The sequence below is a fragment of the Artibeus jamaicensis genome, unplaced genomic scaffold (assembly GCF_021234435.1).
Source record: "Artibeus jamaicensis isolate MK-2021 breed Jamaican fruit bat unplaced genomic scaffold, CSHL_Jam_final contig_426, whole genome shotgun sequence".
Taxonomy (NCBI): Eukaryota; Metazoa; Chordata; class Mammalia; order Chiroptera; family Phyllostomidae; genus Artibeus; species Artibeus jamaicensis.
Genome location: NW_026521826.1, coordinates 6,059,071 through 6,075,894, shown reverse-complemented (window position 1 = coordinate 6,075,894; position 16,824 = coordinate 6,059,071). Strand labels below are relative to the sequence as shown.

The following is a 16,824-nucleotide window of genomic DNA, read 5'->3' as shown; positions in this document are numbered from 1 at the left end:
CTGGTATATAAAGCAGGTGAGAGACGTGGGCTACATATTGTCAGTCTGTGTCTTCCCACAGAAGTGAAAGAAGTTCATGAGGAAGCATTTCACACTTTCCAGGAAAGGAGGAAAGAGTTGGGGGATGAGGGTGGCAGCTGTCACATGCGCTGAATGGAGAAGGCTGCGATGAAGGCGGGGGAGGGAGTCGAGGCGAACTCCCTGTTGATGAGTTAAGGGGACTGGCTGAAGGGTGAGCCAGGTGAGCCTTAGAAGCAGTTGTGCTCTCAGCTCGCAGGCCTGGAGGGGGTGGGGGGAGCTGCTTGGACCCGACGGCGCGTTGCGGGCTGGGGGCGGGGCGCGCGGTGGCGAGGCCGGAGGGTTGGCCGGGAGGCGGGGCCTGTGTGCTAGCAGCCCAAGCCGGGCGCTGTCCCTTGGGTGCGTCCTCTGCCTGAGCTCGGTGCTGTTCCCTGCACGCGTCCCGCGGCATCCCGGCGCCGCCATGCTCCTGCTTCTGGGGCTGTGCTTGGGGCTGCCGCTCTGCGCGGGGTCGCTGGAAGAGCCGCGGAGCTGGGGTGACACTTCAGAGCAAGTAAGTGGAAATCTGGCGAGACTCAGGGAGAGACCGGGCGCTGGCTCTTGTCCCTTCCAACTGCCTCCTTAGGGCGAGTGGCCACTGGACAAGCTCCTTTGACCAGTGGTGGACGCCAGGAAGGGAGATGTGACCCCATATCCTGTCACTTTGTCCCCCACTTTTCTTCTCTGTTCCTCAACCTCCTGCAAGGGAGCTTCCCTATCTATTTATTGGTCACTCGTGACAAGAGTCTGAACGGTGAAGTTTCCTGCAGAACTGTGCCTGGGACTTCAGAGTACTGCAGAACCAAATCTTCTTGGCTCCTATTATCTGCACAGATTTCTGCTAGTTTTTTGTCATTGTCATTTCTGAACCGAAGTTCTCAGTTAATGAAGTGGGGTCGTGTGTTGTTACTGTTCCTCCTAGCTGTTCATAGAGAAAGCACAATCTAGGGAAAGTTCTAAACTCCTAAAAGCCTTGCTTTTTCCATCTGAAAACTGGGAGAATATGGACATTCCACTAGGTGGTTGAGGACCAAGAACCAAAGGGTCTCAGTCCTCCTAGTTAATATTCTGTGTACCTCCCAGGGTTTGTGTGTGTGTGTGTGTTTAAAGATTTTATTTATTTATTTTAAAGAAATGGGGAAGGGAGGGAGAAAGGGAGGGAGTGAAACATCAGTGTGCGGTTGCCTCTAGCACACCCCATGCTGGGGATATGGTCTGCAACCCAGGCATGTGCCTTGACTGGGAATCAAACCGGTGATGCTTTGGTTTGCAGGTCTGCACTCAATCCACTGAGCTACACCAGCCAGGCCAGGGTTTGTGTTTTAAGTGGCTTAATCTCACAGATGGGTAAAACCTGCAAACATGAAACCTCAATACAGTGTCTGATGAACAGAGAAGCTCTTTGCAAACTATCAAATGAGTTCACATGAATATCAATATAAAGACCTTATAGGGAGAAATGGCTCTGTCCCAAGCAGATAGTGCACACTTACACCTCCCGCTGCTGTTTACACATACATCACTTAAATTATTTTCAAGTCGTTTCATCCGAAGCATGTTATCACATGATGGGAAGAGATAAGTAGGCGTATCCCCCCCACCCTTTTAACGCCTTGGTTTACAAAGCAGATCCAGAAGATGGAATCTGCCTAAACATCAGATGATCACATTCTTGTCTGCCTTGTGGATATGCTTCCTATAAAATGGAAGAAATGGTCATTTTTTTGTAGGGCTGTCAGAAGGGATGACCCATCAAAATTCCTGGGGGCTGTGCATGAAGTATAGGGGAAGGGCAGGCTGTGAATCCAGAGAGAGGCTGGTCTTGGCCATTTGCAATTGTGTGGCCTGGACAAGGGTCTAATCTCCCTGCCCCTTTTTTTCCTGTTGATCACAGCAGGAAGTAGGTCTCCTTTTGAGAAAACTTGTAATGATTCGGCTGCTGGTGTGTGGAAGGTATTCAGTAGGTACTCAATAAATGGTAATATTTTAGTAAGTGGTTAAGGGTGTGAGTGTGGTGCCAGGCAGCCTGGGTTTGGTTCCTGCGTCTGTCCCTTACCTGCTCTGTGACTCTGGGCAAGTTCTTGCGGCCTCAATGTCCAGTTCTGTTAAACGTGGGAAATAATACATCTCAAGTGCTTGGAACAGTGTCTGCACTCAGTGTTGCAGTGGCGGGTAGGTCTGGGCAGCTGAAGTGCTGAGGAAAGGAATTTAGGGTAAAGATTGTAAAACGTTTTTTGGGGGGATGGAGAAAGGAGAGTGTGGGAAGAACTGAAACAAAGATTCTGTTTATGAACTAGGAGGAGGGATTAAAGCTCTAACATCTGCAACTCCAAATAGGCCATTAACACTCTCTGAACTCTCCCACATAAAATATGAAGGGGTTGGCCCATTTTAGTGATTTCATGCTGTCTTCAACCCATGGCCCTACTTATTCATCTGGAAAATGACTAAGTCAGAAAAGAATCCAAGATATGTAGTCCTGTGAAAATTAACAATTTTACCTCTTCATTACAACACTATTAAAATTTATCTATCATCTATGTCTCTCTCTCTAGTGTGATGTAGGACTTAAGAGCACAGGCTACAGAGTCAGGTTTTCAGGGTCGGTCTGGTTCTGCCCTTACTGGAGAGTTAGTGTCTACAAGCCTCTATTTCCCCATCTCTAGAATGTGGATAACGAGATAACTCAATTAAAAGGACTTTGAGGGAATTAATAGTACACTTAAACCTGAGAACAGTACCTGGAAATGGACTTTGTCCTCTGTCCTCTATTCGCAGAATCATGGTTTTCAAAGTTATGTGTAAACTCAATTTTTCTTATGTAACTCAAAACTGTGCAGTTTCAGAGAAGTTCTCTTATTTGTCTTTAATTGGAGGTATTACTAATACCATCTCAGTAATGGATTCAGATTCCTTTCTGACTTGCCCTCCACCTCACCTGTAATCAATATTACTCATAGCAGGACTACCATAAGCAGAGTTTTTCAAACTTTGTTGCATAAAATGAAACTCCAGGAGCTCACTGAATATTCACGTTGTTGAGACCTTCACTCCCATCAGTTTAGATCCATTCAGTTTGGGTGGGGCCCACGTGATCCTGATGACGGGGATCTGTGGACCATCCTTAGAATAATGCTGCTTTCAGACGGTTTCAGGCAATTAATATTAAGAAGGGGATTTCTTGTATGAAGTCAACCTGCTACAAATTTATTCGTTTTGTAAGTTACAAATTGATAATGGATTCTTTAAATAAGAATAGGCTCGTATTCCTGTTATTACAGAAGCAGTTTTTAATTTACAAAATAATAATAACTATTATTAAGGGTCCATATGTCCCAAAGAGTTTGCTAGGACCTCTATGTAAAAATAATAAGAAGCAATTAGGTGTATGGTTAAGAGCACTCCGGGTGGAGCCAGACTGCCTGGGTTCAAATGTGTACCCCACCACTAAGTGGCCGTGGGCACTTGGGCAAGAAACTTAACCTCCCTCGGGGGTCTCAGTGTCATCACCTGCAAGACAGAGTTGTTGATGGTTCCTACCCACAGGCAGGGGCAGGTCTAGGTTTTGGGAGGTGAGTAAAGTTTACACAATTTGCAGGGCCCTCTTCAAGAAAAAAAAATCAGATGATGACTACAAAACTAGGTGCTAAAGGGAACATTTATTTAGGATGATAAACACATCACAACAAATGACACAGCTGACAAGTTCACAGACACAAACAAGTATCGCTTATCGATGAGGCACTGTACAAGGGAGGTTCCCTGAAGCTTATTACATCCCATCAGTGTCTAAATAATAATAGGAAATTAAATAAAAGTATAACCCCCACTTCTACTCTTATGATTGTTGTGAGGATTAAATGAGTTAATTCAGGCAAAGCGCTTGCCTATAGAAATAGTCGCCATTTGCAGTATTTATGTACAGCCTGGCTAAGTCCCCGAGTCCTCTGCCAGGAGGGTCTCAGTGTGCTACTTTGCCGGAAGGCCCGCAGAGGAGTGACGCAGGCGCCCCTGCATGCACAGCCGGGGGGTGGGACCGCAGGTGCGCTGGTACCAGAGGCGGCACTCAGTGACCCGCCAAAGACCAAGCCACTTTCATGTTTCCAATCTAATGTAATTTGTTTCAGTGCGATTTTTATTTGTAGCCCTCGGTACATAGACGGTGTTCAGTTTGAGGTCCTGGCACCACGTTGACTGTGGAGGCACATTTCTAATTCCCTGAATTGAGAATTTCTGGAGTTTAAATTTTTCCTAATCTCTCTCTCAGAACCAAACCTTCACATTTGGGGAAACACACAAAACAAAGAGAACTGTTTCTTCTTTTTCTTTTAAAAAACTCTTTGAAAAAAGATGTCAGTAAAAGACTCGGTGAATTCCAGACCACTCAGTAATGTCTCCTTTATGTGCATGTGTGGGATTGCTGAAACAGGCCAAGAGCTGAAGGGGGAAGGAGGATGTTGGGAGAGAGAGTCCAGAGATCTGCTCACTCCCTAACCAGTGCGTATCTTGTTTCTCTGAGGGAGGTGAGAATGTTGGGGGGGGGGCATGGCAGGAATCCCGAGGGTCAGGCGATGCGTCTTGCCTATCATGCTGTTGGTTCAGTGGGAAACCTGACAAGCTTTTTGTATCTAAGGAACCATAGAGTCTGTTTAAGAAGATGGGGCCCTGAGCTCTCTGGGGTAGGACAGGGGGGTCCTGAACCTCTTCGTTATTTTCCTGCAAGCAAGGCCCATTTCCCTTGCTTTTCACAGTTAAAAGAAACAGTGGTTTTCCCCAAACTAGTTGATTTTCTCTTTTAAAGTTGCCTGGAAATTGTTTGGAATTTAAGCCTTAAAATGAAGTTTCTTCTTCCATTACTGAGATTTTAGGCATCCCGAAATGAAAATGGTTAATAGCTGAATAACTCGCAGCATAATTACTCCAACGAAAGAGAACTTCTGTGCAAGTGATACAGAAATACCCGAATGGGGATCTTCCCAGGCTAACTGTCCTCAGCCCAGGTGATAAATGGCATCTCCAGTGAACCTGTAGCCTTTGGTTTTGTTTCAGGTCCTATATCTTAAGGTAACTGAGTTCTTGGGTCTTGGTTTCAGGATTTTAGAATCCCCTCAGAAGTTGGGGCCAATCAGTAGATGAATTCTCAGTACAGAATCCTCTGGGAACTCATGACCAGTTACCTGAAGGTATGTGGCTGAGGAAAGTGCAGGGTCTCTTGGCTCTGTCATGGGACCTGCAGACCCAGTGACAGGGCACAAAAGAGAGGTAGGGGGCTTGAACCCTGCCTGTCAGTCAATCTGGGCCATTAAGCGTCCACAGTAAAGGCAATGCACGCGTTCTGTGTTTGCAGGGTGTCTTTCACCATGGGTAGACTTAGGATTCAGTGCTCTCCTCTCTTCCCCTGCTTTCTCCCATTTATGGACTTTTTAGAATGCTTTCATGGTGTTTTTCTTCTTTTTTGTTCATGATCCAACACTGTGATGGATGCTGGGGAAAAAAATAAATCTTTGTTATCCAACTTATAAACATTTAAGCAGTACCTGCTATTTTTGACCTATAGTTGGCCTAACTAATGATGGGCTACATGGGGGAGATTGTAAACTCTATGTCTACATTCCTTGTGCAAAGGAAACCTTTAGCCACCCTCTACCTCCTGGTAGTGAAGGCTGTTTGGTCCATATGAGTTGAAGAGGCAGTAGAAGATTGATGAAACTGACCATTTCTCACATGGTCCTGTATTGAACTTGATTCTCTTAAATTTCTCCTTCCCTTTTATCCCACTTCAACAGATGTCCTACACAACTAACTGTAGCTACTCCTTTATCACAAAGCCTCTTACAGTCACTCAAGAACCTGGTACCTTCTTTTTTTCATTTCCTTTGTAACTTATAAAGAATTACTTGGTTCATGAAATTTTCATGAGTATATATTTTTCTTTTAACTTAGATAGTATGGTCCTTGATGGCAAGGGTTACAGCTTATATTTCTCAATAATTATTGTGGCCTAGACATCTTCTGTTCTGATGCTGGAGAGATAGGCTCAGTTCGGGAACAGCAGATAATTCTATTTGTTCCCTCTATTAAGTCTATGATTTGGGGCCCCAGGCAGGTTGGTGGAAGCTCTGAGATTACTAATCATGGCAGTCCTTGACCTTAAGTTGGAGTCAGTTACTTATCTGTCCTTATACTCCGTTCCTAGATTCTTATAATGCAATGGGACTGGGAATGCCTGGCTAAAAACAATGATGATGACATTGGTGTTATTTCCACCTCAGTCCTGGCTGGCACCAGGAATCTGTGTGTACCGAGAAGTTTGATTCTGGTTCAGTCTGAGTTTAAACTTGGACTGAAGTGTAGCCATAGTGATCCCCTGAGACATCAGATAGTCATCTCAAAAATGAAAAACCAACTTCTCTTGTTCTCCTTAAAGCTTATTTATTTTCTTGGAAAACCTACTTTACAAAGCAGGAAACTTCAAAGAAACTTTAGATCAATCAGAGAACATAATACCTAAGAGGGGCTGGGCTTTTCTTCTGAATCATAGTTATGTTAAGTGGTCCCCAGGCAATTCTACAATTTTAGATGGGAAAGGCCAGAGATGAATCTGCAGAACTGACAAAGACCTTCTCTGGGATGCTTAGCATGGCTTTTCTTGAACAGTCTCATACATACCACCTCATTTCAGAAATACAAACCAGTATTCTCAAGTGTTGTTTGGTTCTCATTTGGAGTCAGAGTAGATGTCAACCTAAGTCCCACATTATTTCTTTCTATCCCATGTTCTACAGAATAGGAGGCTCTCTGGTAGCTTGTAATGGCAATTTACAATAGCGTGTTTTTGAGAGGAGGAAGGATTGATGGAGATTAAAACAGTTTTTGTTATACCTTTAGTTTATAAGTAGATATATCTCTCTTAAAAATATTTTATTTATTTATTTTTAGAAAGAGGGGAAGGGAGGGAAAGAGAAAAGAAACATCATTGTGTGGTTGCACCTTGCACGCCCCCTACCAGGGACCTGGCCTGCAATCCGGGCATGTGCCCTGAATGGGAATCGAACCTGCTACCCTCTGGTCGAAGGCTGGCGCTCAATCCACTGAGCCACACCAGCTTGGGCAGAAATATTGTTATTGTGTTTTCTTTTATTGAAAGTAGTAATGGCTAATTCATCAAAAACTGAAGTAATATAGTCCTGACTGATGTGGCTCAGTGGGTTGGGCATTATCCTGCAGACTGAAAGGTCGCCGTTTGGACTCCAAGTCAGGGCACTTGCCTAGGTTGCAGGCCTGGTCTGTACGACAGGCAACCGATTGATGTTTCTCTTGCACATCAATGTTTCTCTTCCTTTCTTCCCTGCTTCCCCTCTCTCTAAAACTAAATAAGAATCTTAAAAACTGAAGTAATACAGAAGAGTATGAAGAAAAAGAATTCAACCACCCGGAGGCGACATCATTAGCATTTTGGTGCCCATTCAAACATACAACAATGAGGTCATGTTAGAGATAGGGCTGTGTTACTTGATTTAATTACTTAAACATGTGTCACTAATACATCAATCAGGATGGGCTACACTCTACTGTGGTAACAACACCCAAATCCCAACTTCTCAAATGACAAGTGTTTATTTCTTGCTTATACAACTTGTCTGTCTTGGGTTAGCAGTGGAGGAGGTATGCATGTTGTGGTCAGTTGGGAACCTGGACTTGGCAGAGCAGCTGCCATCTGAAATGCTACTAATTACTGTGCCATAAAGAAAAAACATCTCTGCAGTATCACACATCTGTAATTAAATGCTTGGCCCAGAAGTGACAAATGTTACTTGCATTTGTATCTTATTGGCAAGAACCAGTCACAGGGTCCTGCCTTGTCACAAGGCGGGGCAGAAAATGCAATGCATCTGGCAGAGAGCTAGAGAAATATTTGGTGAACAGAATTGAAGTCCCGCAAAATAAACATTCATTGATGGCAATAAACATAGGTCTACATTATCATATTTATTAGCCGTATTCTAATTAGTCTGTATATCACGACATATTTAACCAAACCTCTTTGAAGGGCATTTATACAATTTCTAATTATTAACAATTGTTTTAAAAGTTGCAAAGAATTTTCTTGTACACTGATACAGTGGGAATATAAAATCTTATAGCCACTTGGAAATCAGTTTGGCAATTTCCTAAAGGTTAAATTTACCATACAACCCAGTAATTCCACTCCCAGGTATATACCTAAGGGTAATAAAAATATATACCCAACATCAAGACTTGCATGTGATTTTTCAGGCAAATTCCACATAATACCCAAATAATAGAGCCTAAGCAGAAATAACCTAAATCCATCAGCTGATGAATGGATGAACAAAATATGGTTTATTCATACAATGGAATATTATTCAGACACAAAATAGAATGAAGTACTGATACATGCTACAACATGGATGAATCTTGAAAAAATTATGCTAAGTCAAAAAAATCAGTAATAGTGGGGTGAAAGCAAGCGAGGGAGGTGGGGGGAAAAAGCCAGTCATACAAGACTGCATGTAGAATGATGCCATTTATATGAAATGTCCAGAGTGAGCCGGTCCACCGAGACAAAGCTGATCAGTGGTGGCCTAGGGCCAGCAGAAAAGCAGGGGTTGTGAGGTGACAGTAAAGGATACAGAGTTCCTTCTGTGATAAATAAAATGCTCTAAATTGATTATGGTGATCATTGCACAGCTCCACAAATATACTAAAAACATTGAATTGTATACTTTATTTTTTAATTATATTTTATTGATTATACTATTACGGTTATCCCATTTTTCTCCCCTTTGCCCCTCCACCTGGCAAACCCCCCTTAGGCAATCCCCACATTATTGTTAACATCCATGTGCCAAGTGTATCAGGTCCTTGGCTACTCCATTTCCTATACTGTACTTTACATCCCTGTGGCTAGTCTTTATTTGTTCTTTTTAATCCTCTCACCTCTTTACCCATTCCCGCACACCCTCTTCCCTTCTGGCAACCATCAAAATGCTCTCCATATCCATGACTCTGTCTCTGTTCTTGTTTGCTTAGCTTGTTTTTTAGATTCAATTATTGATAGATGTATTTATTACTATTTTATTGTTCATAGTTTTGATCTTCTTTTTCTCAAATAAGCCCCTTTAACATTTCATGTAATAATGGTTTGATGATGATGAACTCCTTTGTTTTTTCTTGTCTGGGAAGCTCTTTATCTGTCTTTTGATTCTAAATGATAGTTTTGCAGGGTAGAGGAATCTGCTTTTCATGACTCAATACTTCTTTCCAGCCCCTTCTTGCCTGCAAAGTTTCTTTTGAGAAATCAGATGACAGTTTTATGGGAACTCCCCTGTAGATAACTAACTGCTTTTCTCTTGCTGCTTGTAGATGCTCTCTTTTTCTTTGAACTGAGGCATTTTAATTATGATGTGTCTTGGAGGGGGCATCTTTACACCTGTTTTGTTTGGGACTCTCTGTGCTTCCTGGACTTGCATGTCTATTTCCTTGACCAAATTAGGCAAGTCTTCTGTCATTTTTTTCAACAGATTTCCGATTTCTTGCTCTTTCTCTTCTCTTTCTAGTCCCCTATGATGCAAATGTTGGCCCACTTGAAATTGTCCCAGAGGCTGCTTATAGTATCCTCATTTTTTTGGATTCTTTTTTCTTCTTCTTGTTTTGGTTGGTTGTTTTTTTGCTTCCTTATGTTTAAAATCATGGATTTGATTCTTGGCTTCATCTGCTCTACTGTTGTTTCCCTGTAAATTGTTCTTTATTTCAATTAGTATCTCCTCTATTTCTGACTGGATCTTTTTTATGCTGTTGAGGTCCTCACTAAGTTCTTTGAGTGTCATTATAACCAGTGTTTTGTACTCTGCATCTGATAAATTGCTTATCTCCATTTTGTTTAGTTCTTTTTCTGGAGTTTTGATCTGTTCTTTCATTTGGGCCATATTTCTTTGTCTCCTCATTTTGGCAGCCTACCTGTGTGATTATATGTATTAGGTAGAGCTGCTATGACCCCCTGTATTGGTAGTGTTGCCTAATGTAGTGGGTGTCCTATAGGATCCAGTGGCACAGCCTCCCCTATCACTCAAGCTGGGTACTCAAGGTGAACCCTTCATGTAACTGAGTACATCCTCCTCTTATAGTTGAGCCTTAATTTCCATTAGCAGATCAATGGGAGGGATTTGCCCAGGCCAGTAAGCTGTAAGGGCTGGCCATGATCACTGACTACCAATTTCTGCCCTCTGTGGAGGATCAGCTTTGCAGGGGCAGGGTGGTGGTGCTCCGATGGGTCTGCAGCTGTCTGCTAGATGCATATGCTCTGGGGTTTCCTGGGTAGTGTAAGCCAAGGTCAGCTCCCACCTGTGTTTTGCCCAGGGCCACCCTGCATGAGCTGTAGAGCAGTCTGAGATGGCTGCTACTTGTGCTGGGCTTGGAGATTCCCAGGTGAAGGCAAACTGTGAACCCAGGCTGGCTGCTGTTAGTGCCAGTCCTGGGTCCACTTAGCAGTAGGCGTGTGGGGCTGAGGACTTAGTGAGGCCTGCTGTTGCTCGTTTGAAAGGATTTAGGAAGTTGTGAAGCATGAGCCAAGACCAGCCAATCATATGGAAAAGTCACATCATAAGTTAACAGTTTGGATGCATCATAAGTTGAGTGGGACAGAGTCTCAGTGGATCTCCAGGGAGGGGCAAACTATGTTCGCCAAGTTGATGGAGTGTCAGATATGGCACCCACTTGCTGGCTCTGTGAGTCTGTGGGCGAAGGCTCAGGAAAGGGCCTTTCTGTGTGGGAGAAAGCTCTCCTCCATCTCCCACCTTGATGCCAGTCAGTTCAGTTCCTCCCCATATGCCACTGGTGCCTTTCAAACTGCTACCCCTGTGCTAGAGCTCAGAGAGAGTGAGTTGAGTAAGCCTGTGTGTGGTTCTTTAAAGGAAACTGCCTGGGACTCCAGAATTTTCTTCCACTGACTCAATCCCTGCTGGTTTTCAAAGCTAGAAGTTATGGGGACTTATCTTCCTAACACTGGAACCCTGGGCTAGAGGGCCTTTCCTTTTTATGGGAAAGCACAGCAAATCATCAAGAAAAACAAAAGGAAATTCAAGTTTAGTTCAGCTTTGCTTCCAGGGTTTCCTAAAGTTTTGAGTTGAATAATTGAGTAAGGCCAAACACGTTTACTTATTATAATGGAGACAATATTAAAGATCTTATTTTCAAGCTCAAAATAAACTCAAATAATGCAGATGAACTTACTGTTCTGGTCAATTCATCCACACTCCTCTAACAGATTTAAAGACACTCAGATGATGAGGCAGCGTGACATCATGGGCTCAGCAGTCAGCCAGGTCTGGGAGGGATGAATGCAAATTCTGGCTTAGAAGCTTTCTGACTAAAGATCAAACTTTTTCATGATAGATAGCCCTTTTTGTAAATTTAAATGGATTTTTACTTCCTTATGCAACTAACTTCTTTGAGAATAATCTCACAGTCACATTTCATGACCTCTCTTTTAGGTTGGAGTCCGGGTCCCGAGGCAAGTCCGGCTGTTGCAGAGGCTGGTATGTACATGCATGGTGCTCCTTACCTCCGTCCCCTCACTGGTCTGGCTATTTTGAACTGGGCACTGACTTTGCTTGCAGCTCCTCCGAAGTTTATAAAGCTGCTTGTAGAAGGATTCTAACATGAAACAGAGTCACTTTTATAAGGCTTTTTTCAAGTGGATTTTTTTTTCTGGAAAGAGACTTGATTATTTCAGTAGGACTATAAGGACAAAGTGTGAAGTTCTAAAGGCCTTCTTAAGAAAACCACACACCTAAATTCACCATTACTCTTTTCAGACATTCTTACATGAAAATAAAGGCTGTCCTATGAATCAAACAACTAAAGCAAATGAAGAATTCACATTTGTAAAGCAGAGGTTCACGTGGTACCCATTGGGCAAGGCTCTCAATGCATGTTAGAGACTAATAGACGGGAGCTCAGGCATTTACTCAACAAATAATTTTTTGAATGCTTACAATCTGCCCCACACTGTTGTAGGCACTGGGTACACAGCAGTGAACAAAACAGACCAAAGATCCTGTCCGTCACAGTGCTTGAATTGTAAAAGGGGTGCAGTGATAAAATAAACAAATACATTGTAAGCGTATTAGTAATGGAGAAGATGACGAATACCACAAGAGAGGAAGATGGAGGAACTTACATACATTTTCATCTGTGAGATTTTTGTTATTACTTTCAAACAATGGAATCCCATAATGACAGCCTAATATGTACTGAGTGATTAACCATGCGCCAGGCATTGTTCTAAGTGCTTCATGTGTCATAGCTCAGTCACCCTTGTCACAATTCTTTGAGGCCTTTTACAGATGAGAAAAATGAGCTTCAGAGAGATTGAGTAACTTGCCCTAAACTACACAGTTGGTAGGAAGTGGAAGAACCAGGATTGGAGTCCCAATAGTCTGGCTTGCAAGGCCATGCTCCTTAACTAATGCACCAAACGGCCTTCTCAATGATATCTGATTTTCTCTTTATCAGCATTTTCACTCAACACCGCCTCACCTGGCCTAGCCCTAGCCATTCTTTTACATGGGGAGAAATATTCCCTGTCATTGGCATACCATAGGTTATTAAGAATTCTGCAACTGATGATTTTCCAATGTTTCCCTCTATGAACACTACTGCAAAAGCTTTCTGTGTATTCTGTTATGTGGGTGATTTTAATATAATAGTCCAGATTTTTCATTAGGAGGGTTCCTGGATCACAGCGCCTGTGCATTTTAAATTTCGGTAGATGTTTTCAGATTACTTTTTGAACACTGTTACTCTTAATACTATCTGTGTTAAGTTTATTTCTGTCAGCAGTAGAAATAACAGCTCTTTTTTGACTTGCCACTCTTTTAGATATAGAGTGATTTTTCACTGTTCCTTTAATTTGCATTTTCCTAATTACTTATTAGTTTGGACTTTTTTTCCTATACATTTCTCGGCCATGCAGAGTAGTTCCGTGAATTGGTTTTTTCAGGTCCTTCCCTCATTTTTTCTCCTGTGTTTTTATCTCCTGGTTGTCAGTGTGTTGGGTAACTGTGTGTTATTGATACTCTGTCCTCTAAGTTGGAAGACTTTTCTGCTAAATATGTCACTTGTCTATTAACTTTGTTTATGGTATATTGGGCATGTGAAGGTTTTAAGTCCATAAGTAATAAATAAGTTTTTCTTTTCTTTATAGCCTTTGAGTTTTCATTCTTGGTTACAAAATTTTCTTGGCCCCCATGACTGAGACTTTTAATCTAATTGTCCAGATTTTCTTAGAAATCTCTAGAAATTTTAGAAATCTTACATGTATTATAATTTTTTAACTTTACCTTTATTTGCCCATTCAGCTGGTGCCAGAATGATCCTTCCAGGAGTAGACCTAATGCTCACTTTCTTTTATAAATGTCTTCCCTGATTCTGCATCACCTAGAGCAGGGTGTCAAACTCATTTTCACCAGGGGCCACATCAGCCTTGCGGTTGCCTTCAAAGGGCCAAATGTAATTTTAACTCCTTAAGTGTTAAGGGGTAGTTACATTTATACAGTCCTAAAATTATTTCAGCCCTTTGAAGGCAGCCACAAGGCTGATGTGGCCCCCACTGAAAATGAGTTTGACACCTCTGACCTATAGGATTAACTCTAAGAACATACAAGGCCCTGAGTAATCTGGTTCCTGCCTGGCTCTGTAGCTTGTATACCCCAGGAGTCTCCTTTATTTTATACTCAGCTGTATCACACTAACCTGAATGTTTTCTATTCTCATTAACGAATAGAATGTGGGTGGTAACGCTGGTATTCATTATCACGGCCACCTCATGGGCCACAGGGATTTGATTTTATTCTCAATTAGATAGCTTTTGTGAAGCTCTCTGACATCACATACACAAAAAAATGTTTATAGTTTGAAAAGCAGGGTGTCTTTGTATTTGAGTCTCCATGGTGCTTAACATATATTGGTCTGGTTTTCCTAAAACAATTAGACTGTCATCATTTAACCTACCGATGGAAAGGGCTGTGGCAGGCACCTCATTCAGAGTGCATTCTAAAATTTGTAGACTGGAGTTGTTTTAAGCAGAGGTGGTGAGATTCATAGACATGGGGATGATTACAATAGAGGAAGGAGTTTATACTTACGGATTGGTAGGAACAGGAGGCATAGCATATAGGGGCACATTGGGGAACACCAGGGTCAGTCAGGAGGTAGGAGAAGCAGAAGGACATGGGCCAGCACCTTTATTGGGTTTTTGCAGGAAGGAATTGGTAAGTAAGATTAGGATTGGATAGTTGGAATAATTTTGGCTGGCTCCGGGAGATAGTGTTGGTCCCTGGTTATCTGGGGGTGATTTAGGGCAGCTGAATGTTGGCTGGGAGTGTAAGAGCTTAATAAAGAAGGTGGTTGGAAGTGTGGACTCTGGACTGATTGGTTGTATATCAAATGTGTGCTCACAGGGAAGTTTTTTGTTAACTATATAAATTAGCTAGCCCTGAGATCAAGGCCCCCAGTGCCAGAGCATCAAGAATATAGAAAATAAGAAAGTATAGTCAATACAGCAGACAGCATGCCGCTGGGCATCATTAGCTTATAGAAGGTTGGTTATATGTGTGTCTGTCTCTCTACTCCCGACTCTAACCACCATGGTTTTTTTTTTCAGCCATGGTTTATTTATTTATTTTTAGAGAGAAGGGCAGGACAGGAAAAGGAGAGGGAGAGAAATATTGATGTGCAAGAGATATATCCATTGGTTGCCTCTTGCATGCTGCCCCCAACTGGGGACCTGGCCTGCAAGCCAGGCATGTGCCCTGACTGGGAATAGAACCAGCAACTTTTTGGTTTGCAGGCTGGCACTCAGTCCACTGAGCCACACCAGCCAGGGAACCATGGTTTATCTTTTTGTAGGAGGTGTACAAAGTGGGTTTTTCTTCTGCATAAAGGTCATAATTGCATTTTACCTTTCCTCTAAATGTAATAAAATATTGCTAAGTTAGTAGTATTACTGCAGATAGGCAATCCTGAGCTTATGCAGAGGGGTATGTTGCTTCTCCAAGGTGATAAATACAGGTGCCTTGTCAAGGAGGTGCATCATCTAGAGGTCTTCTGCTTCATGTGATAATAACAAGGCTATGTTGTTTTTCTCAGCCAGCTGCCAACCATCACACTTCTTCATAAAGTGAGGGGGAGCTGAGTTAGATGATTTCTGAGGTTCTCTACCACCTTCAGAATTATTTCTCCTAATAATCACTGAATTATAAGACCAGAATAAAACAACAAAATGCTAATCTTCAGGGAAGAGGCTTGACTTCTGGCAAGTGCCGATGCAAACATTCCTCAGTTACATTTCCAGATGGCATGTTGGGTAATTCAGGACATCCTCTGGGCGACTTGATGTTAAGTGACTCACTTGAGTCACACAGACACGTTTGTTCCCCTGAGAAGCTAATTAAGACACTCCCTGCCTCAAACTGCTTTTCCAACTGTTTAGCTTTTTTATGGAAAATATTGAAGAAATTATTATGTCATAGGAATACTTGATTTTTGTCCCCTATTTTCCAGTTGACATTCCCAAATGAAGTGATTTAAGTATAAAAATGGAAAGCATGTTGAATTTTTAAGAAGTGTGCTCTGGGAAAAACTGAGGCAACTGTTTTATAGCTTTCCATTTATGCCATACTTTCATGAACCTTGGCCATTCCAAGTTCTGTACTTGGCTTTTGGGGTTGTCCATTTCCTGACAATTTGACGTGCCCGTCCAATATTCTTCTCATGATGGATCCTTCTTTCTAACTAAACCATTCTGTTCTTTGTCCCAGAAATGTGATGTGGTTCATTCCTATTTTCATAAATTTTGTGTTTCTAGAATGTTCTTTTTGTTCTCTTTCACCATATACAAATTTTATGTCTTCTTTAAAACTCTCTCTTACTTTTATAGACCTCACTGATTTCTCTTTCATCTGAAAACTGTGTATCGCATATATATATATATATATATATATATATAATCCTTATACCTTCCTATATTGTACTTTCTTCCCAAAGTGATCATAGTGAGTGCCTTGAGAGAAGGAGCCGTATGTAATATTTTTCCCAATCATTCATAGAAGTTAGTCTATCATAGTGTTTAATAAATATTACTTTATTACCATTTTCTTTTCTCGGGGTATTTATTTTTCTTTATTTATTCAAGAGTCAGAAAATTTAATTTAATTCCATAAATGTTTGTGAGTTTTACTTTATGCTGAGAGCTGTGGGTGAAAGAAAAAGTAAGCATTGGTCCCTGTTCTCCACATGTGTACAGCCTAGCAGAGGCAGGGGTAAGGAGTGGGTAGCTTGAGGGGAGTGGGGGACAGATTTGCACACAATTAATTTCAATAGATTGTACACCGAGAGTGCAGTAACAGGAAGGCAAGGCCTATGACTTGAGAGTCACAGCAGATGGCTCCCATGGGAACACAGTTATAGGAGCCATAAAACTAAAACAGTTTTGGGAAACTCTCCTCAGTCTGTCTGTAGGATCTATAAATTATGCCTCCTCTTTTTGATGTAATATTGTGGGAAAATCTAATATATCCATAACCTTAATTTAAGATAAAAGAAGGTACAATGGTATATATAGGTAAATCTAGCCTTTTATCAGGTGTCTCTGATTTTCACATTTTAAGTTCAATGAAATTATAATTAATAATTATTTCATAAATGACAACAAATCAACATGACATCAAAAAGAGTCACCGATGT

General features: G+C 41.9%; 1 protein-coding gene across 1 annotated transcript in view; it reads left to right on the top strand.

Annotated features, from left to right (window-relative positions):
• The first annotated feature begins 394 nt into the window (after positions 1-394).
• ITIH5 (inter-alpha-trypsin inhibitor heavy chain 5) overlaps positions 395-16,824 on the top strand; it is an 84,830-nt gene continuing 68,400 nt past the window's right edge. Inside the window, exons 1-2 of the mRNA XM_037150372.2 lie at positions 395-571; positions 11,571-11,615. Coding sequence (XP_037006267.2) covers positions 482-571; positions 11,571-11,615 — 135 coding nt within the window. The 5' untranslated portion in view covers positions 395-481. The remainder of the gene's footprint in view (positions 572-11,570; positions 11,616-16,824) is intronic.